This window comes from Tauraco erythrolophus, chromosome 1 (genome assembly GCF_009769465.1).
Source record: "Tauraco erythrolophus isolate bTauEry1 chromosome 1, bTauEry1.pri, whole genome shotgun sequence".
NCBI lineage: Eukaryota > Metazoa > Chordata > Aves > Musophagiformes > Musophagidae > Tauraco > Tauraco erythrolophus.
Genome location: NC_141465.1, coordinates 21,592,656 through 21,616,615, shown reverse-complemented (window position 1 = coordinate 21,616,615; position 23,960 = coordinate 21,592,656). Strand labels below are relative to the sequence as shown.

General features: G+C 39.0%; 1 protein-coding gene across 1 annotated transcript in view; it reads right to left on the bottom strand.

Moving 5' to 3' along the window:
* The window catches only part of ROBO1 (roundabout guidance receptor 1), a 542,241-nt gene that overhangs the window by 371,147 nt on the left and 147,134 nt on the right, over window positions 1-23,960 (bottom strand). The window contains exon 2 of the mRNA XM_086611694.1: window positions 16,386-16,469. Coding sequence (XP_086467820.1) covers window positions 16,386-16,469 — 84 coding nt within the window. The remainder of the gene's footprint in view (window positions 1-16,385; window positions 16,470-23,960) is intronic.

The window sequence follows — 23,960 nt, the reverse complement described above, 5'->3', positions numbered from 1 at the left end:
TAAGACTTCTTTCCTATTTAACTCTTTTGCAGGTTTGCTTAAAAAATATTGAAGTTTATCGATAAAAGAATGGGAGCAGAGTTGGATGTTATTAATAATGGTGCAAAGGAAGGACATGAGAAGTTATAATTATCAGTACTTTTTCAAATGCAGCTGTTATTTAACTGTCAGGAATAAAAGATGGTCACATACTATTAAAATATTTGAGTTTTAGTAGGCTTTCCATATACTGTAAAGAAGTCATCATCTCTGCCTAAATAAAAATAAAGTTCCTCTGTGCTTTGTTTTGAGCAGTGTGCACTAAACCTTACAAATCATGCAATTCAAGCTGTGGTTTGTCCATCAGTCCAATTTACAGAATCATAGAACGGTTTGAGTTGGAACGGACGTTAAAGATCATCTAGTTCCAACCCCCCTGCCACAGGCAGGGACACCTTCCACCAGATCAGATTGCTCAAAGCCTCATCCAACCTGGCCAGGGATGGGGCATCCACAACTCCTCTGGGAAACCTGTTCGTTATAGGGCAATGACTGACCTATAATGTTAATACTGACCTACGAGCCCAGGAAACAGGGAACAATTCAGTGGCAGCTAGTGTTTGGGAGCTCTCACTTCAGCTGAGACCAGCTACCCCCTTTAGCCGCTACAGTATATTTTCTGCACGTCCTCTTCTCCTCTCTGTTCTATTTGCTACCAACAGAGCTGCTTCTGAATCTGGGTTTGATGAATACAGCCAGGAAAAGTGCAGAAGGGAAAAGAGAGGGGTGAGGGCTGGCAGGGACCCTGCAGGAAGGCCAGAAGAAGTGGGTGCTGTACAGCCCAACAGCAGGAAAAGCAAGAGGGTAACTGTGGCATGTCAGCCCTCCCCCATTACCTTACATTGGACAAAGACCCTTGACTGAGAGCAAGAGTACAGGCCTCGGGCTTACGCACTTATCTGCAGCATTCTCTGCCCCAAAATACAGAATCTTTCAGCTTAGAGCCTCTGCTGTGGCAATACATGTGCATTAGTGGGTGCTTGAGGAGGAGAAGGAAACAACCCCAGTGCTTTATCAGTTCATCACTCCTTCCCGGCTATTCTGCTCTATATACATGGGGACAGGAAGAGAAGACCTTTTCTATGACCAGAGTAGTACACATGGTAAGGGGGCACAGGAGAATAAGAAAATTGATTATGCCCCTTCATGCCTCAAGATGAAAGTTGAGGATAGGCATTAATCTAGCCTATTGGTTAAGAAATTCTTTAACGAAGAAATCTGCAGTGTTATTTTTAAAGAAATACATATCCATACCTGTAAATCAGAAGACTGCATAAAATATGGCTCATGCCATGACTCTCAAGAGCTTATAACCAACTCTCTAATTAGACTTCTACTTGAATATAGAGAAGTACAGGAAATATTCAAAGTGTTCCAGTACTCCTTATTTTCATCCCCAGACTTTCATTTTCCTTCTATCCATACTGTTTTCTTCATTGCCTGCTTCTAGTGGCACTAAGAAGCCAAGCTGAGTGACTCCGCATGAAATACTAAATCTTTTATAAGGAGCCCTTTTGCAGGGAAAAGGCAGGCTAATCACTTAGGCTCTCATAACTCTCCACTGTTGCTCCATCACAGCAGAAGAGACAAGTGGCCAGTGGGTGTTTGCAGTGCTTCACCCACAGACTTTCATGTAACACTTACCTAAAAACATTCTGTATAGAAAGGCTCATTATAATCCAAGTTCCAGACCTGACTACATACTCTGTGTGTGTGTGTGTTGGAATCTGATGGTTTCAGAAGAATGCAGAACTAATTTTGATTTCATTGATCACATCTAGTAAAAGGATAAACAAACCCCACTGATTCTGAGATACTGAAAAGCAAATTTAGAAGAGGCTTGTATCTATTTATTTCCAAAACGTCTTGCAAAAGAAAGACTTCAAATTTAACCACACTGATAAATGACAGATTTAAAATCCACTTTTTCTATTATTTGAGTGCTCTAACATAGTACTGAAAGTACGTTCTTTCACCCTACTGGAAAAGACAAACAAATAAGCAAGCAAAAAAACATAAGAAATATTTCATACCTTGCAGGACTGAACTCTCCACTGTCTTGGTAGAAAAAAGAAGGAAACGACATTTCAAAAGCTGCTAGAGGACTTAGGATCCTGTATTGTTCTAGTTGGAATCATGTCCTTAACTCACTTTTTAGTCATTTTTTGAGATCTTCCCATGAATACTATTTATGGAATCCTTTGCTTGCTAAAGTATATGGACTGTAGTTGGATGGGCATTGGATCAGTCTTACCATGAACAGATGTGTTATGGCTAGAGGGAAACTAATACAGGCAGCAAAAGATTGTAGTGAATCATAATTTCTCACTACATTCAGTTCAAGCTGTGTCCTGACGGATGCACAACACTTTGTAACACTGCACTACGCAGTCAGCACCACTGCAGAGCCTGTCACAGGGACACAGTTTTGGGAATGCTAACTCAGCCATTTCCAACTGCACCACTTTGATACACTTGTCTGCCTAAACACAGACGTCCTGCTTTGATCAGGCTGCCAAAATAAATGTGTCATAACGCTTTTTCTTTATCTCAGTTCAGCTTCTGGACAGCAGATTTTAAGAGCATCTGCAGCTACAAAAAGACCTTAACCTTAATACAATGACATTTTCCAACTACATAAGTAGAAAAATCATACAGATGCCATCTGGTTATTACAAAAGAATTAATTATTCAGATTTTAAAATTAGCTGCATCCACTCTTCAGGAACTTTTATAGAGCTACTAAGAAAGAGATCTCACCAAGTACATTCTTTCTGTGTATTACATTTACAGTTGCATGTGTTAAAAAAAAAAATCACTTATCTTCTCTATTCTATTCTCCTCTAAGTCTCCACTTTCTTGACAACATTTGTAGCTGTGTTGGTTTGGATTGATACTCAGCATGTTGGCAAGCACAGAAACAAGCTAGCCTGACACGCTTCTGTATATGCATGTGAATGAGCTTAGAATTAACTTATATTGAATTTATATATAAATTAATTAGTTTATAAAGCACTTAAACAATGTAACTATATTCTAACACGTTTGTATGGCAAAAGCACGTTCCTGTCAATAACAGAAGCACTCTACAAATCTAGGTGGTGCTCCTGGAAGAAAAAGCAGATAGCTTCTAATCTCAGTGATGTTTTTCGTCTTTTTCTTGACAGTTAAAGCCTCTTCATTCTGGAGTTGAAGGGCAGTCAAATAATCTTGCTGTTCCTCACATCTTACAAGTATTAGTTTTTCAAGGAAGATTTTTGCCCAAAAAAATTGTTAGCTTCAGGTAGATGATCAACAAACCTTTTTTGTTTGGTTGATTTTGTTTTTGTTAAAGATCTTACATCACAGAATCACAGACTGGTTGACGTTGGTAGAAACTTCTGGAGGTCATTTGTCCAGTCCCCCTGCTCAAGCAGTGACTTGAATGTTTCCAAGAATGGACAATCCACAACCTCTCTGAGCAACCTGTGCCACTGGTTGGTCATCCTCACAGTGAAAAAGTGTTTTCTGATGCTCAGAAGGAACTGCCTGTGTTTCAGTTTGTGCCCATCACTGCTAGTCCTGTCACTGGGTACCACTGAAAAGAGCCTGGGCCTATCATCTTTGCACCCTCTCTAGGTATTTGTATACATTGATGAGATCCCCGCCTGTTATTACAAACTTTAATGAACTTTTAGCTCAATATTGTCTGTTCTTAATAAGCTAAAAAATGGCTCGTTATACTGGTGTGCTGAAGTGAAGCCTAGATTACAACTGCTCAGCTGCTAGCAATGTGTTACAAGTAATCTTACTTGTTAAGAAAAATGCACACCTCCTTTACCTAAACAAACGTTTCCTCTGAAAGTTCTGTACTTCATCATAAAGCCTTCCCTTTGGGATGATTATGCTGTCTACCTGGCTGATATACTCTTACAAGATGTTGAATTTTGAAGAATTTCCATCAGGACCTGTCTGAAATCAGAACATTGTGATTATAGAGAATGTTACTTTTCTCATCCAAATCTTCAATACATTCTTGCGAAGCCGTCGAAATGTGGGAGAAAAGAAATAAAAATCAAATGTTGAGTGTAATGTCTATATCAGCTCTATTTTTTAATATTTTTACAGAATTTTTATTTAATTTCTCATTGCATACTATTGGAATATTTTAAATTATTTTATGGATATAATTTTATTAAGTAATTCTTAATAAACTCAGAAGTGTTTATATTTATGCATATACATTTTGCATAAAAAATCCAGTTATCCCATGGATGATATTGTATGCTCAAGAACTGAAAATCATGTTGACAACAATTTGCATGCATATTGTGCAACAATAGTCACACTATTCCCACAAATTCCTACTATATCTTTTCCAAATTAGATTTCTATTTTATTCATTTGATAATGATCTGGAAGGTATAATTAAACAGCTATAATTTTGGAGGAAAAGATAACCCCTCCAGCCGTTTTCAGCCTCTTCTGATATACTTACTCTTCATTAAAAATGGTCCCTAAACTTTATATAATACCTGAACATTGCACAGCAGTTTTTTCTAGAGAAATAAGCATCTTCCTCTCCCACCAGACTTTTCTGCTAAATTTGCCATTTGAGGTTTTGTAAGAAATCCTGAACACTAACTTTGTAATCACTTGATCGGTAAGTTCATGATCCTTCACCTTCCTTTTCCTTTCTCTTTTGCTTCCTACCAAATTTACCACTTCGTTGATGTGAATACTGCAATATTATCCATTTGTTTTTAAGCAAAAAATTACAGAAAAATAATCTACATATGAAATTATGAAAGGCCTCATTACACATAGAGTAAACAAGTAAACAATTTTACTGAAAATGAAGCAAATGATACTTTGCAAGGACATCTTCTAGCAGTCTTCCAGTACCTAAAGGGGGCCTACAGGAAAGCTGAAGCAGGACTTTTTACAAGAGCGTGTAGCGATAGGACAAGGGGCAATGGATTTAAGCTGAAAGAGGGTAGGTTTAGGTTAGATATAAGGAAGAAATTCTTCACTATGAGAGAGGTCAAGCACTGGAACAGGTTGCCCAGAGAAGTTGTTGCTGCCCCATCCCTGGAAGTGCTCAAGGCCAGGCTGGACGAGGCTTTGAGCAACCCGATCTAGTGAAAGGTGTCCCTGTCCATGGCAGGGGAGTTGGAACTAGATGATCTTTAAGGTCCCTTCCAACTCAAACCATTCTATGATTCTATCCAAAAGTTTAAATCTACTGAAAAGCAATTTGGTTTCCCTTGGACAACACTTACTCCTAAAAAAAAAAGAGCAAAACCTTATATTTGGCTTTCACCAATCCACAAATAAGACAGAGAAATTTATTCTGCTAAAGATTAGACAGAAATAAATACAGAAACTAGTTTTTAGAGAGTTTTTTTCAGTGGGTAAGTTATGAATGTTTGAGTGGGCTGGTTACTCTATTCCAAGTTTAGCCAAACTGCAATTCTACTTTCTTCCTTCTGTTGGATCTTCAGAAATTACCCATGAAATTAGGAGAATGAAGCAACTGGAGTTTATTACTTCAAAAAAACCATCTGATGGGAATAAAAGGAAGAGTCTAAGAAGAGGCAGAGAATCTAGTAACAAAGCTAGTGCAGATTTGGAAGAGATTATTTCATAATCTTCATAGTTCGCAAAAAATAAAATTAAGGTTCCGCTTATATTTAGGAGTGCAAAAGAATTTAAGATTTTCTGCAATAAAGAAATCAGCAGTGAGTTTTAGTAGTAATTTTTCACAATCTTTTAGGAAGTATCAGACAGAAACCCTATGAATAATATATTTTCCAGTAAATTGTACCACAGAAAAACGTCTCTTTTCTTGTACCAGAGTCACTGAAAATCAATACAGTTCCTTATAAAAAGCTCTCTACAATGTTTTAACGCTTGTAGGTGATGGTTCGACTTGTTACGGTTTATGTATAAGTAACATCAAGAATCACACACACACATATAAAGCACTGAAATAAATGCCTGGCGGTATTTCCAGAAGGACCTGATAAAAATAACTCTGGATCTTCTGATAGATGTTGATTTTTATTTTCATATTCGGTATTGATGTATGAAGCTGTGATGCTGGGACAAGAGTTGCAATTGTAAACAGTGCTAAAAGGAGAGATCAGTTTTGATGTCAAATCCTAATTTGATAGATTTTTTAGGTTTTTAGAGTCCCTATATTGGGTTTGACACTGTCTCCCACAATATTCCTGTATCCAAGCAGGGATATTATGGTCTGGATAGGTGAACAACCAGATGAGTAAGACTCTGATGATTCATTGTCTCGGAAGGTAATGGTCAATGGGCTGCAGCCTATCTGGAGGACAGTAACAAGAAGAGACTGACAGGTTTGTCCTGGGACCAGGCCTGCTTAAGATCTTTATCAGTGACCTGAAGGATGTCAGGAAGGGCACGCTCCTCACGTTTGTAGGCAAAGTCAAACTAGGGGAACCAGTCCAGATTCCCAACAGCAGGGCTGCCACCTGGAGGCAGCCAGACTGGCTGGAGAAACAGGCCAACAGGAACCTAATTAAATTTAACAAGAACAAATGCAAAGTCCTACTGTGGGAAGGAAGGAAGGAAGGAAGGAAGGACGGAAGGACGGAAGGAAGGAAGGAAGGAAGGAAGGAAGGAAGGAAGGAAGGAAGGAAGGAAGGAAGGAAGGAAGGAAGGAAGGAAGGAAGGAAGGAAGGAAGGAAGGAAGGAAGGAAGGAAGGAAGGAAGGAAGGAAGGAAGGAAGGAAGAAACCCCCACATCCATACAGGCTGGGGACGGTCAGGCTGGGGAGCAGCTCTGCTGGGAAGGCCCTGGGGTTCTGGGCTGGCAGCAAGACAGCCCTGGGGTTCTGGCTGGCTGAAGCCTGAGCCAGCAGCCTGCCCTAGCAGCAGAGATGGCCAGAAGCATCCTGGGCTGTAGGTGGTAGATCAAGGGAAGGGATTATTGCCCTCTACTCAACACTCATCTGGAGTACTGCATCCAGTTTTGGGCCTCCCAGTACAAGAAAGACATTAATAAACTGGAATAAGTTCAACAGAGGGTCACCACGATGGTCACTTGCCTGAAAGGCTGAGGGACTGGGCCTTGTTCAGCCTGGGAAAGAGGCAATTACAGGGAGACCAAACAGCCACCTCCCATATTGACAGAGAGGTCACTGAGGAGAAGAAGACACACACTTCACAGTGGTCCATGGCAGGGTGAGAGACAGCAAGCATAAGTCAAAACAAAAGAGGTTCAGGTTGAATACAACGAGGCTGTGCCAGTTACATCCTTGGAAATTTTCAAGACCTGACTGGATCAAGCTCTGAGCAGCCTGGTCTAACCTTATAGCTGTAAATCCATGATCCTATATAGCAATTACTACGAAAAATTACCAATAATGCTAATTTCTTAATTACAAGAAACTACCTTTCAACGTTTTTCTTCTCCTGTAATATTCAAGAAAGTGCATTATTTTAGACACAATAAACAAATGTTGTCATCTATACAGTGCATTTCACTGCTATTCATTTTATGAGTGTGCGTTACTAACTTCCTACTTCTTAAAATAAAAAATAATAAAACAAATTTCCTGGCTGAAACAAAAGACTGACTGGTATAATACACCCTGATGAAGATGGGGAGTGATATCTTACCTTTCTCATCCTGTGATAATTCATACTCTTTTGACCTACTTGCTGAAATTTGCACTTCTGAACATCTTCACAAATTGCTTTGCATACTTAATTCACTGAACTGACAGCAGTGTCTGAGGGTAATTTGCTCTGTCTTTACTCTTGCTAGGAGGCCCTCAGCAGAAAGCCTCTCATCAACTCCAGGGGTTCCTTTCTTTGACAGTCCAAATGGAAAAGAGAAAGTAAAATACACTGCAAACGCCTTTTATTTTGATTTTACTTGTCTCATGATTAATTAGGAACACGCGAACTCGAGATTAAAATGCTCATCCTAGGGAATCAAATCTAGCATGCACAGCCCATCATAGCCTATCACAAATCTAAATCTTGGCAAAGGAGATGTCAAACTCCTGTCTGAAAATTGCTCTAGAATCTGCTGCTGTAAAGCACTCTAAATTTCTATCCTAAATTAACTAGGGCCCATTTTATGCCTGCTTATTCTTTTGTCGAGTAGTAATGTATGAGGAAAAGCTTAGAATCCCCCATTGTAAGAGCACACATTTGGAGCACTGTTTGAAGATACGCTGTTTACCAATAACTGGATTTCTTCAAGTTGTATAGTCAACATGCTCGCTAGCTATTTTTTTTAAAATCTATGTGTTCTCTAAGAACATAAGGCTGGCAACAAATGCTAATCACATCCCCTTTTCATTAAGGCCCCTATCAAAATAAGCTTTCTATTCCCTGATTATTTGAATAGCCCTTCCCTGCACCTTCTCTAGCTCAAATTCATCTCCTTGGGATATGGTTGTTTAGAACAATCCCTAGTAGCTCAGCTATATAGGGGCATGTACTGCTACTAATGTCGTTATTAGACAAATTCTTCACACGTTTTCCTAGCTTTTTTTCTTTTTGGGGGGGGGGGGAGTGTCATTTTAAATTGATCTGATTGTTACCAGAAAACTCATTAATTGGTTGAGAAACATGGGATGTTGCTGTTGCTTTCTGTTTTAATCAAAGCTCTGTCTTGAAGTATAACACAATAACTACAGGAAGAGGTTTTCTATAAACTTTTTCACAAAAACTGGTAGTGCAAGATTTATGTAAGTGGGAGTATCTGTGCTCCAATATCACTACTATATGTTTTAATTAAAGTATTATTGCCCTAACATCGCTATTGTTGACAGGCAATTCTATCGATTGGCATTGTAACTATTTTTTAATACATATTAAAAAAAAAATCCTCAGTATCTGTGTCAGAAGAATGCTTGCAAAGCGAAACGTAAAACTGAAAGGACCTTTCTGGCAGTTTAGATTGACATGGGGAACAGAGAGATTGCTGATAGACAAGAGCAGGGGATTTTTTTTCTTTTTTTTTTTTTTTTTTTTAAATAAGCATAACAGTATCCATCTGTTCCTGGATTTAGAGTGCAGATGTACTCTAAGAAGTAACTTTGTAAAACTGGTATCATGGGGCTCTGTGTTCCTTCTCCCAGCAACTCAAGAGGACACTTGCTCAGTTGGCAAGTTTTAAAAAAGAGAAAGACTATGAAAAAGGTCGTAACCGCTAGCTTTGCATGTATCCTGAGATGTAAAGTCAAGCAGAAGTCCACAATGTATTACCTCTAGCAATAAGGATTCTGTAACTGCAATTAAATTAATGTTGCTGCTATCTAATCTAGTGATTCATTCAGCTCTGTCAGATGTCTATTGGTTCTGCAGTGTGAACAAGTGTCTGTTTTTCTCTTCAGATTGTTGGGACATGATGAACTCAGTGCAATGAGACGTGCCAGTAACTTACTTGGGATACTTGTACGGAAACTTGCTTTGTTTAGACGTCACTACCTACCTGCTTCACATCTGAAATTACAGCCTACTCCCAACCCAAAATATCCAAACTCTACAACCTACATCTCCATTTACCACTTTTCGCATGCCCTTAGCCAAACTCTTCTTTTGTTTCATGTGTTTTTTCACAATATGACTCATTCTTTCCACTTAATCCTTAAACTAAAGATGATAATTTAGAAGGAACATCAAATCAAACAGCAACTATTTCTTTAAAATATTCTTATTTGTCATCCTGTTGCATATCCTCCTCTCACCTCTTCCTCTCAGCCGCAAAAAAAAAAAAAAAAAAGTGCATTTACTACCTCTGCTAATCTGTTAGAAAAGAAATGGCTGAAAAATACTCCATTTCTCACAGGATAAGTATTACTTATTATTAAGAGCAACGAAACTATTGAAGGGTTTAGAGAACTTGTCCTGTGAGGAGTGGCTGAGGGAGCTGGGACTGTTTAGTCTGGAGAAGAGGAGGCTCAGGGGGGACCTTATCGCTCTCTACAATTACCTGAAAGGAAGTTGGAAGGAGATGGGGACTGGTCTCTTCTCCCATGTTATGAATGACAGGACGAGAGGGAATGGCCTCAAGTTATGCCAGGGGAAATTTAGGTTAGATATCAGGAAAAATTTCTTTACAGAGAGGGTTGTGAAGTGTTGGAACAGGCTGCTCAGGGAAGTGGTGGAGTCCCCATCCCTGGAGGTGTTTAAAAAACGTGTGGATCTGGTGTTGAGCAACATGGTTTAGGGACCCTGACAGTGCAGGGTGAATGGTTGGACTCGATGATCTTGAAGGTCTCTTCCAACCAGATGATTCTATGATTCTATGATTACTGTAGATTTCCACCTTTATTGTCAAAGAAGTCTTAGAAGTTTTTTCTTCAGTGTGGTTTTAGAACTACCACTTTTCAAAACAAGAACTCTATAATACATAGGATAATCTATGTAAAATTACTGGAATAGAAGAAGAAATGTCTCAGAAATGGCCATGCAATGAAGAGAGATTTCCCCTTCATTTCTTGAAATGCTCACCAAGGGCAATTTGTCTTATTTGACATGGGACAAGTGGCAATCCACCACAAAAATTCTCCTATCACGTAACAATATAGTAGTAAAAAAAATGGTAATAGAGAAAAAGGGATGGGATCCCTTGTCATACAAAAGAACACAACCACAATAATTTCATTATTAAATTCAGGGAGAAAAAAATTAAAATTGAAGGAAAACTTTGGTTCACAAGTGGGAACCACAGGTTTCTTTGCATACTGGAAGAGTCGTTTGAGAAAACTATGAATAAAAAAGTTTATTTGGAAAGATTCCTTCAAAAAGCCATGAAACTGCTTAACGAGGAGTGGTGATCCTTGTCTGCAAATGTTTGACTATATAGTGTTAATTTAACAAACCACCGTTCTGGTCTCTGTAACACAAGCAATACTCTGTGATCTGTTAAATGATCCCCGATATTTATGTCACAGTTGATTTAACAGGAAATGTGCTACTTCCTGGAGTATAATGCATGCGCACACTTCAATAGCACAGCACAATGCAATCTTAGAGATTACTCTGCAGCCATTGATTATGTGGAAAATAACTGAGGCTCATACTTGAAGCTTACTGCCCTTGCACTGTTTTGGGAAGGAAAAAAAAGCCTCTGAGCTAAGAGTGAACGGTTACTTTACTAATCAGGCTGGGACACCACATCTGAAATCTGATGTGGAAATATTAATTACTTTACTCTTTTCTTGAAAATCTGCTCTAACGGGTAAATATTAAACAGAAAAGTATGTTTAGTAGTTTTAGTCAAGAGTTTTATCCTATGCTCTTCTTCAGGTTTCCTCATTCACTGCTCCCTGCTGCAGGGTTGTGGCTCCCAAAGTTCCTCGGGCCCTAGGGGATGTCATTCAGCACATCATCTGCTCCATTTTTCCACTAACCACAAACTCTTGTCTTGGAAATCCTGACGTTATTTAAGGCCCTTCCTTCTACGAGCTTTTTTGCAAATTCTCCGTCTCCTGAGTTCCTCCAGTATCTTATTCAGGTGATTTCTCGTATTTCTCCCCTGATATACAGCGAGAACTCTCCTAGATCTTTTTCCTTGCTTCTTTTGCTTTTCTGTTTGTCCCTGTACTTCTCTCCAGGACTTTAATGAAAAAAAATAACAATGGGTAACTTAAGGGTTTCTTTCCACTCTAAAATAAATGTCCAAACAATAGTCTTCTTTCTGACGTCTCCGCAGCCTAAACATGACAAAGAACTGAATCTTCCATTCCCCTGCCTTCCTTTGGTGATGAGAAAAGATTTCATTCTATTCTCCAGTGCACGCTCTTATCGCCTGGTTCTCCTTTCAGAACCTAGACCAAAACTGATGGAGAGGTGGGATTACTTACAATCGTTTTTAGGTATCTACATCACTGCTAGACACCTAAAGTTCCCTTAAAGCCTGTAGAAAGACAAATAGGCATAGAGTATTTCAGAAAACTACTTTGGATGTCTTCCTTAGGGCAAATTGAATACAACACAAAAGTATCTAAATCATATGCTTTTACCCTGTTGAATGTCACTGTGATCTGGCCTGTTCTTTATGCACATAGTTAAAACAGTAATTTAGATTTTTACTATTGCACATCTTAACTATGCAATTATTTTCCAATCTGGCCTTGACAGAGTAGAATTGGTCTTTTGTGAATATGTAGACAAGTACTCTTCCTGGCTTATTTCTTTAAAATGACAGTTACAGTTAAAAAGTTGATATTTTTTTAACCCTATATCCTTTGCTAAATCAATCCAGATATGTCGGCATCTTTAATATGCTACCTATGTGGTCACATCAGCTTTTAGATGTCTTTTATTCTTAGCATTTCTCTCATATCAAATATGCAAGAGAAAACCTTCCTATAAACTCCTTCAGTCTAACATCAGCGTTATTCATATGGAACAATCCTCGGTGACTAAACTTCCTTTCTTAATTTGTTATTAATTCAGCCCCTATTTATTTACATTACAAATACTTTTCAAAATTGATCATCTTTAATGTAGATGTGTATAGAGCTTCTCCATTTGGGTCTACAATTAATAAGTAATAGTAATTATTTTGATAAGAAAAACCTGATGATCTGCAAAAAATGCAACAATCTATTGGATACCACATTATTATATTGATAAGAGAGACAAAAAAATCTAGAGTTTGGTCCTGTAACATAATAAGAATCATGAAAAGTCAAATACAAGTTCATAATTTTCCCAGAACGGTCTTGAAGTTTATTAACAACTTCAATCTTTATCTGAAATATCTTTAGTTAGCAACTTCTCTTTCCTCCCTGAAACTAATGCGTTTCTTGTTTGGTAGGAGGCTACTTCTCAAGGCAAGTGCTCACAGTCACAGTGGAGAGAACAGAACCTAAGGGGATAGCCAAAAATCTGCTGATTTAAAGTGAACTTTAGGAGAACACATTGAAACACTCTCTAGGAGTCATGTACCTCCACTTAATAACAGCTGCATGTATTCATCCTGAAAAACATATATGAAAATAAAAATACGTAGGAAAAAAATATAATCTTTAATCCTGAAACTTCAAATACTAGTGAAAGCTTTTTTTATTTACCTCACAGCTAAGCTTATATGGAACTGAAAAGGAGATGTGCCCTACAGATGTATCACTCCTCTTAGTGAGAGTAAACACTGGGGCTGTTGGCAGATAGCCACCAGCTGAACATGAGCCAACAGTGTGCCCAGGTGGCCAAAAAGGCCAATAGCATCCTGGCTTGTATCAGAAATAGTGTGGCCAGCAGAACTAGGGAAGTGATTGTTCCTCTGTACTTGGCACGGGTGAGGCCACACCTCGAATACTGTGTTCAGGTTTGGTCCCCTCACTACAAGGAAGACATTGAGGTGCTGGAGTGTGTCCAAAGAAGGGCTACAAAGCTGGTGAAGGGTCTGGAGCACAAGTCCTACAAGGAGCGGCTGAGGGAAGTGGAGTTGTTTAGCCTGGAGAAAGGGAGGCTGAGGGGAGACCTTATTGCCCTCTACAACTACCTGAAAGGAGGTTGTAGCGCAGTGGATGTCAGTCTGTTCTCCCAAGTAACAAGCAATAGGAAGGGGAGGTTTAGACTGGATATTAGGAAAAAGTTCTTCACTGAAAGGACTATCAAGCATTGGAATAGGCTGCTCAGGGAAGTGGTTGAGTCATCATCCCTGGAGGTATTTAAAAGATGTGTAGATGTGGCACTTAGAGACATGGTTTAGTGGTGGACTTGGCAGTGCTATATTAACAGTTGGACTTGATAATCTTAAAGGCATTTTCCAACCAAATTGATTCTATGATTCTAAAAATTTATGATCCTACCATATGACTACTGTTATTAGCTTGTTTGGGTTTTGTCCATTCAGACACCACTTGAAGATAAATACAGGATTAAAAAATAAAGTGCTGCTTTTTTGTCCACAAGCCCAGACGTCCTGGGCTTTATTTGATGGATTTTAGGAATGAGTCAGAGAATTTTCAGTATAAACAACCTTCTGGAATGGTTTACCTTTTGGAGAATGGAATTCTATAGATAAGAAAAAAAAGATTATCTAAGAATACTTCTGTAATATCCAGGATCTCCATATTACGCCAACATAAATGGGCTCATAAAGTAGAAAAAAAAAAAACACAACACAACAACATAACTTTACCTATAAGACTGTATTACAGTTAATGTTATTTTTAAAAATCCTTACCGATTACTATAGAAACCTGTTGGACTAACTTTAATAAATACCTCAGGGCTTTTCCATATAAACCAAGGTATACACATGTAGTGCTACTGATTATTATTCCACAGTGGAGAAAAAAATCCTCGGACGTGGCACCCAGATGCATGTGCGCACCTTGGTTCGGGTGAAGGATCCTCGAGAATACAGAGACACAGAGGGATCTGTGCTCCGCTTGGGAAGTCGTCCCATGTCCCCACGCTTAGAGGGGAGCTACTGTTTTAAACACTGCCTTATATGCCTTAAATACTGCCCTGTAAGGGGTGGACACAAAGCCTCCGCTGCAGAGCAGCACCGCCTGCAGCCCTTGCACCCTCCACCTGCCATCATCCACCTGGCGTGCTTGCCATGGGGGGATCCCACACCAAGCCTCCAGCCCCTCTCTGGAACATGCCAGTGGGAAAAGGTGATGGTGATGCCCCCTGAATTCTTCCCCCCACTACTCTTGAGGCTAAGGGAGCTTGTGGAGGGTGCAGGCAGGGCCCTCTCTCCCACCTCTACGGGCAGATGTGAGGCTGTCGGTCACGGGGATATGCTTGTCAGGCATCAGTCTCCAGGCCAGGGAGGGTCGAGGGGGCTGAAGGGAACTGATTGCTCCTCTCTATGTAAAACTATATTAATATTAGAGTCTGCCTCTTAGTCCAGAGTAAATTAGTGGCTATTTAAATGTAAGACCCAGGGATCACCATTCCCAGCTCTGTTTTCTGAAAATAAAAATCTAACTTACGGTAAGTTTAAAAAAAGCATTCTTTAAGTGATATTAATTTTAATTTGGTCAACATGATGACCCCATACGCATCAGGGAGTGTAAATGTGCCAAACTCAGAGAGCAGGAGGGAAAATCTAGAAAAAAAAAAAAAAAGGAATATTCAGAAGGTAGAGAAGTCTAAATAACCCACATGCAGCAGGGTTCATGCTATGTTTTTCTAAGAAGGCATCTATCTTCTTGACTGAGGGGAAATCTGTATTGCTTTGCTTTTTTACCTTTTTAGAAAAAAAATATTTTAAACTGGAATAAAATTACATGTCAAGGCTTTAAACCACATGCGGGGATGATTGCAAGGGGTAGGCGATGAAAGCTGTAATCATTGTAAGTGGTGTATAACAGACCTGAAGTTTTATGAATGGACAAGAAATTACTCCCTTTCTCTTACACCTGCCTATCCTCTTCTTGTATCCTGTAAGACTGTCTTAATTGTGAATATCTGATTTACACACATTTGTTAATAACTTGACTACATGCAGTTTTACACAGTGTGAACACTAGTAACCCACCAATAAATAATTTAAATAACATCTTCCAGTTAAACGTCCAACTCATTCTTCCTCCTTCCCTTTCCAAAACTTGCTGCCACCAGAAGAATTAATATTTACCATCACAACCTAAAAGTTATTTAGATCTAGAGTCTGCCCCTGTACTGGACCACCAGTAGCTAACGAAAGCCCTAGACTCGGGTACTCTGTAGCTGAGCCTGGGCTGTGGTGAGTAGTGTGACTCCTGGAACTGGGTACCATTTCAGAGTGCAGAGGAGTTGCAGAACTGGGTCCCTCAGAGATCACTGCTGCAACACACCGTATGGTGCTGCTTATCTGTGCCTTTTCTTATTTGGCCTAGAGACACCTTTCTCTACTTTATGCAAAGCAGAAGTCAACGAAACAGATTCTCCTCCAATGACATTTTAGTTTCACTTGGATTTTTTTCCCTGCTGCAAAATATTTTACTTTTGTTTATAACAGAAACAAAGCAAAAAAAAAACCAACCCAAAACCAAAATAAACTTATGGAAAAATCCTTGCCTTTGGTCTTTGGAAACATTCCTCTGAGATGATATATTGCCTCATGCACTAATATACACAGTTTAAGGAAAATAATGGGTGCATTGTTTCAACAATAGAAAATTACATTCAACATTTAAATAATTGAAATTTACTAACACAGACAAAAAGACAGTCATCTTGGTTAGTTAAAGGGCAAAATAATATTTCCCACAAGTACGAAAAATGTTCAGCTTCTAGGGTGATGGTGAAAGATAGCCAGCTAGCAAAGATGAGTAAAAAAACGAGTACAGGTGGTAATGGCAGATGTGGGTGGAAAGCATCAGAAGTAGGCAGTCAGGAATATTTTGGAAAGATTCACTCTACCTGTGTAGCCCAGCGAATTGTCGCCGTTATCAGAGGTGGGGAGTGGTGTCCCGCTGTCGTTCCCCCTCTCTAGGTCGTCGGAGTCTGTCGGAAACAACACCAGAGCTGCTGATGGGGTCACAGGAGTAACAGTAGTTGCCATTTCGATCACAACACGTCCAGACACAATTAAATCCACACATGACAGCAAGAGCCACAGTGCCAGCACACGGCACGCTTCGTCCTTTCCCCACTGGCGTGGTGGTGCCCAGGGAAAGGCGGGCGGGAGCATTGCTTGGGGTCCCCAAAACACTGCCCGCTGCCCCTCTCTGCCCACACCAAGTCTCGCTGTGCAGCTCGCCGGGCGCAGTGGCCACCCTGCCAACCAGCCAGCGCAGGCTGTGGTGAGCATATGGGGACGGGAAGGCAGGGGAGCTGAATGCTAGCATTGCTAATTTTCCACCTTATTGTTAATCAAAGCTATTGACTGTGATCACTCCCCATCATCGCTTCATCTCCTGGCAATTACAGACTCAGGGGACTTCACCTCTTTGTGGGGAGGAGGCGGGGGGGCAGGGGGGGACGACTGTGCCTTGGCAAGCACGGGGGGCTGCGCTACGTCTTCTGGAAGATGGGGCAGGGGAAAGGGGTAGAGTCCCTCTATGAAAAGGCAACAGTTTAGCAGCATAAGAAGTAAGATGCATTTCCTGAGTTGAAAGATGCTTGCAAGAAAACATTCAATTTTAATGTAACATTAAAAAAAAAAAAGACAAAAAAAAAGACAAAAAAAGAAAGGCAGCTGGTCAGTTAAACGCATAAATGAATACATGTTTTAAGACTCCAAGATAAATTGCTGATCAAAACACCACGAAGCACCACGAAGATAACTCATAATAATGAACTAAACAATTCAAAGTAAAAAATAAAATAAAAGTCCTAGTGGCTCTGAAAACAAAACAGCACAATCCAAAGGAATTTGTTGTCAATATCGTTAGGTCGTTTTACTCTCATCTATACAGCTAAATAAAACTGTTTATTAAACTTAAATTCTATTTTTGATTTACTTTTGGTAGTGCACTGTCCAACAGATAACAATTTAAAAGAAACATTCATATTTTGTTTCAAAAATACTGCAAGAAGCAAATCTCTCTGCAAGAATATCACTACCACAACAATAGTCTGCTTATTTCTTTTCCCTGTTGACAGGTGTCCAGGTAATTTATTAATTGTTGTAAAGACCCCGAATAGGAAAGATATGTTTTGCTCTCTCACACACAGACATACTCTGGACTTCTGTAATGACTGAAAGTAACTGTTCCTTTTCAATAAAATGCACATGCTGCTAAAAATCGTTGTGAAGTTTCACAAAACCCCTCAAGCAACTATATATTAAATTAAACTAGAAAAAACATAAGTGGATTTTTTCCTGGAGGCTTAATTTTACTAGCTCAGTCAATCTAATTTTTAAAATGTGATGCCAAATATTCGTATTCTATATTTTTATTTTAAAGAAGCTTATAGAGACAGTACCCTTACAAATTGGTATCTTTTTAATGAATTACAAAAAGAAAACAAAAAGAAAACCAAAATCCTCAAGACCGATCTGATTTAAGGGAACTCATTGTAAAAAATACTTCTCTAAAAAATAGTCAATTAAAGAACTGATAGCATGCCTTTTAAAATACTGTCGTGCAAATCAAGAAAATAAAAGACCAAGCAACATAAAACAACCAAACACCAAGATGGTATTTCATCTTGGCAGATGAAAAAAGTGAAATATGCTCACTTATTGGTCCATTCATCTTTGCTGGCCTGCTAATGGCCAATGTCACGTACTTCTTTAAAATCTGCTCTGAAAATGGCTGTAGAGTGACTGGATCAACATTCTGCTTCTCCAGATTGCTCACTTATTTGCATTCAAGGGTTGATTGGGTCAGAGTTTTAAATTACAGCAGAAAAGGACAGAAGGATGGGACTTTTTATCAAATTAAGAGGTAGAGGCTGTGCCTACTTTTTTTTAGGGCAAATGTTTATAACCTACTACAGAAAGCTCAGACTGAGATTTCAAGCAACAAACCTGCTGATCATCATTTTGAAAGACAAATTACCTTCTAGGAGATTTAACCACACACTGCTCAAAATGATGAAGAAGGAGGAAGATGCACTGAAAGCTACTGGAGTGTTATACATGTCAGCGTAATGTCTGGCATCATGTGCAAAATATAATTGCATAATGAATTGATCTTTTTTAACTGAGATACTCCCTCGAACATAGCATTCCCAACAATGAGCCACCCTAACACCTCACAAAACATCTGATGCTAATGCCCTTCAGCAAGGCTCATGTAGGAGTTTAAATAGGAGCAGTCTCAACCTCAGAAATTCTGTTACTTTAACATAGCAGGCAGGACATGAAAGCAGCAGCTTTAAAAACTAGGCTACAACTACTTGCAGCCATTTGGCTTCAATCCCTCTACTGACAGAAATAAAGGGGTTAGTCTCTTTTTAACACAACTGATGTTTACATGGTATCTGTTCGTGACAACGCACTTACTATTTACACTCAAAAGCACACAGACACTATTCACTCTCTCGTTATTTCAGAAATGGTACTTTTTGACCTGGTCATAAAGAACATGATATTCAACTAATGTTAAATTATGGTCTCTGGCTGGAAATTACTTTCACTAATGATGCTTGCTGAAGTTCACTTCTTCCTGTGGGTGAATTCTACCCATTTCACCGAATGGGAACTCTATGCCCAAGTTCTACATTTCAGGCTGTGGCTCCCTGCACTGAGATGAATTGCAGCTTTGCCACAAGATCCAGCTGTACCTTTGCTTGGGTGTCTCTGTTAAAACTTAACAAATAAATAGTATTGACTTACATGACACATCTCACCATTGGATTGCTGCAAAGGCACTCTGTTGAAGGGACGGTAAAGGGCCTGAATATTAAGACATGATGTATTTCTTATGACTATCTTGCCGTAGGATCAGGCAATTTTCCACTTGGCTTTGCTAAACATCGTTGCTCTTTTTGAACTAGTCGTCGTGCCAAAAATAATGAAGTGAATGAATTATATAACCTGGAACAATTCAGCTGAGTCAAAGCAGAGGCTGAACTCAGCGTCTCATCCCTCAGAGAAATGCCATAATCACTCTGTAACAGGGCTCTCATCTAGTTCAGACTAATATGAAGGAATAGAGGTTTCACAGAACCGAAAGTGGAAGGTGTCCCTCAAAACAACTATCTAGTAAGGCTGAACTTTTGTATCATCTGGTCGTATTTCTGTATCAGACAGGAGAAATTTAAACCAAGGTCTCTGATATTCTAGCTGTTCAGAAAAGTCTATTTTCAGTGAAATAAAACCTACACTTTAAAAAATGCCTAAGCAGTAATTGGTTGAATTAGTTGATTTATTAAGTCAAAAAAAGAAAAATAAACAAAACAGGACCGAACATTTGATTCAACAGAAAATTACTTTCATCTGTAAGTATGTAAAGCTTCAGGGAGAAGGTAAAAGGAGATTCCCTCTGCCTTTTTTTTTTTTTTTTTGTATATATATATATTCCAAACAGGTTTATTTTGGAAGAGGAAGATGAAAAGTGAGGCCTTGACTACCAAAGAGAAAAAAAAAGACCAACCCACTCCTTATCAGTTGCTACTATGCTTTTCTTTCACAGGAGCATTTGAGAGAGGTCTCATTTGAGAGGGGGAACACCCTCATGTTGAAAAACATCTCATTCCCTCTTTCCACAGCCATTTCCAGAGCCACCATTCATTAAGTTGGGCAAGCATCTTAAGGCATTAAAAAAGCCCAACAAACATCTATTTTCATTTGATAGCTACCAGCACTAAGTGGTCTAGATTTTTGATTGAACAGTTTCAGGTTTAATCAGTGCAGCCCAAGCACAGATGACTCCTCCAAGGCAGCAAGAGAATTTGGCTTACCCGTGCAAGTTCAGAACAAGTTTTGGTGTTCCAATGGCAGTCAGATACCATCAAAGATTTATGCAAGTATGGGGAATCTTTTCCAATGAAACTTCCATTGAAATCTCTAAGTTACTCCATTTTATCGTACTGCAGTAGGAGCTACTAAACAGCATTAGTTCTTTAATTTACATATCTTTAAATTTTCAAAATTATCAGAAATCCAAATAATAAATATTTACTATTGTTACTCTGGATGATGGGATCAAGTGTACTCTGATGAAGTTTGCTGATGATACTAAACCGAGCAGGGAAGTGGACACTTTGGAAGGGAGAGTCACCCTGCAGGAAGACCGGGATAGGCTGGAAGAGTGGGCTAACAAGAACCTTATGGAATTCAACAAAGACAAGTACAAGGTCTTGCACCAGGGAAAACATAATACAGGAGTGCAGCACAGGCTGGATCTACCTTGCTGGGGAACAGCTCTGTGGAAACGGACTTGGGAATTCTGCCTGACAAGCAGTTCAATGAGTGAACAGTGTGCTGCTGTGGTAAAGCAAGCCAAGAGGATCCTTGGTTGCATCAACAAGGGCATCGCCAGCAGAGGTAAAGAAGTCAGTATCCCACTCTACTCAGCCCTTGTCAGGCCACACCTGGAATACTGTGTGCAGTTTTGGTCCCTGCTATAAAAAAAAAGATGTGGACAGGCTGAAGAGGGTCCAGAGAAAGGCCACAAAGATGATGAAAGGACTGGGAAGCCAGCAGTATGAGGAAAGGCTGAGACAACTGGGTTTGTTCAGCCTTGAGAAAAGAAGGCTTAGGGAAGACTATATCACCATGTTCCAGTATTAAAAGGGTGGCTACGAAGAATATGTAGACTTCCTTTATACAAGGAGTCACATGGAAAAGATGAGCGGTAACAGGTATAAGTTACTCCTGGGGAGATTCCAATTGGACACAAGAGGAAAATTTTTCACAATGAAAACAATCAGCCATTGGAATAACCTCCCCAACAAAGTGGTGGATTCCCCAACACTGGACAATTTTAAGACTCAGCTGGACAGGGTGCTGGGCCATCTTATCTAGACTGTGCTTTCACCAGATAGGTTGGACCAGATGGATCCTTGAGGTCCCTTCCAACCTGGTATTATATGATACGATTCTATGATTCTCTTGGCTCTTACAACATCTCAAATCAGACACATTTATTTTTGCAGCTACTCAGATTCACGTGCTTCGTGCAATCCTAACCTCAAAAAATTGCATTAAACATGCTTTTAATCATGGCTCTGCTATTCATAGAAAAGTCACTAGTGACTTTTTTTTGCCACTGGTAACAAAAAGTGATACCATCAGTTATTCCTTTTTTTTTTTTTGTACCAGGGAGACGTGTCTGTATAACACATTTTATTGACGATACATTCTTAAGAGTTCCTAAATGATTCAGTATTGATGAATCCTCCTGGAGGACCATCCTCCTGGAGGACAAAGACCTAAACAAACGCAACTTCTTACTACTGTAGGAATCTCATGTATCTGAGTTTCTACACAGGTCATAGTTTCTCTGTAATTAAAGCCCTCTAATGAAAAATGTCTGGCTCCAAAAATGGTAACTGTTACCTTATTTAATTCCAAAATATATAACTTCATTATTTCTTGCTCTGTTTCTCTAAATTCCATTCTCATCATCAGCTTAGGGGTACAAATTGGGAGGAAACAGCATGAACAGCATTTTGCAAATGAGCATTAATAAAAGATTAGGGTGAAGTAAATGAATATAAACTACTATCAATATTAGAATTGTGTTCTACAAATTGGATCAATTCCCATTGATTCCTTTCTAGTGATCTAGAGGAATTCAGGAAGAGACATCAGAGAAAAAAAACAACTCTGACCACATCAAACCACAATCTAACATGAGGAAACACATTAGTAGCCTGTTTTTTTTTTTATTTATTTATTCTAGGTTTTCATTGGAATTACAGTAGAAATACACTGTAATATGTCTTAAGGGATATTTGATTTAATTCTTTTCCTTACTTTGGTTATTAACAAGAACAAAACATTTTATGCTATCAGAGTATAGGTAAGTAAGGATAATACCTAAGGGAGAACCACTGTTAATGTTACATTAGTATATCTGTGACAACTATCTTTTGTAGAGGGAAATACTATCTCAAATTATGTTTATTAAGAAAAACATGGAGAAGCTTTCAAGAATGTAGACTACTCTTCAGATCTGGAACAAAAAGGAGGAACTTCAAGTTATGTGCAGACTTGGGAATAATTAAGTGACCCTTAGACTATCACAGCATCCTAAACACAGGTCTGTATCAGAAGCCTAAGTAGCATATGGCTGATTAATCTGGAGACAACCTCACCAATGTTTCGTATTAGCTGAAAGGAAATATTATATTTTTTTTAATAAGACTTAATTGAGCAACTTTCTAGAGACATTCACATTCAGAAGGTAACTTGTTTAAATTGGGTAACTTTAGGGAGTTACGACCATTTTCATCAGCTGAGAGTCTCCACAAGTAATTGAGAAGTTCTTCATTAAAAGTTTACACTGCTCAACTGCCTCATCTTAAAACTTAAGAAAGGTTTGAGCTAAGGGGAAAAGGCAAGCATTTGTTCTCACATAATGGCTTTAATCTGAGGATCTGGCACAAGTAACTTACAAATAACTCCATAAGGATGCTTCTCATTAATACCCTGTACAAGCATGTTCTAGCAACTCAATATGTGGTTCTAAAAATAAAATGTACACTTATGCACAGGTACAGAAATGTTATTCACTACGCAGAAGAGACAATTTTCCAATGAGAACACAATACTTTGTGATGTTAAAAACCCCTTGGAAACAAATTTTTCTAAACCAAGGAAGACTACAGCTTTTATTTAACGGTTTGAGTATCTGCTTTTTTTATTGTCTTCAAAGACCAGTGCATGTGACTGAAATCCTGACAAAAGCTCAGTAGTGTATGCTATTTAAACACCTTTTCTTGCCATCACTTTCATGATTCATTCAATAACAACCTTTAACTCAGTAAAAAGTAATAAGGACTTCTAGTCCCGCAAAAGCAGTAAACAACCTCTTTGCATCTTTATGCTACTAGTAAACAACCGCTTTGCATCTTATTTATTTATTTATCTTGGAAGTCAGTAGTAAATATAGGTGTTAGCAACTTCAACACAGATCCAGCAAACATATTTTACAAAGTAGCGTAACTATGAATTGTTGGGTTTATTGTTTGGGTTTTGTTTGTTTGATTTTTTTTTTTTTAAATCTGCATCATTTGCTTTTGTATTCTAAAGCAGGATCAGTCATGCAGGAAACCATCTGAATATAATTACATAGCAACATTTCTGAGTGAACACTTAAATTTTCAAGACTTGGTGCTTAACATAAACATGTACTGAAAGACTTTGATGCTCTCAAAGCTGTCTATTGTCCTCTCTCTCCACTTTCCCCCACACCTTCACTTCTCCTAGCTCTACATTGCACTTCTTGAGCTGTTCCTTGTAGGCTCTCATGTTCTGCATCTGCTTCTATTTCTTTCCCTGCCAGATAAACCCAAAGGTAGCAGCCTTTCTGGCTAATTAAATGGTGCTGGAAGTGAGTAAACAGGTGGTGGCCCCAGCTGCTTTAGTTGCAGGGG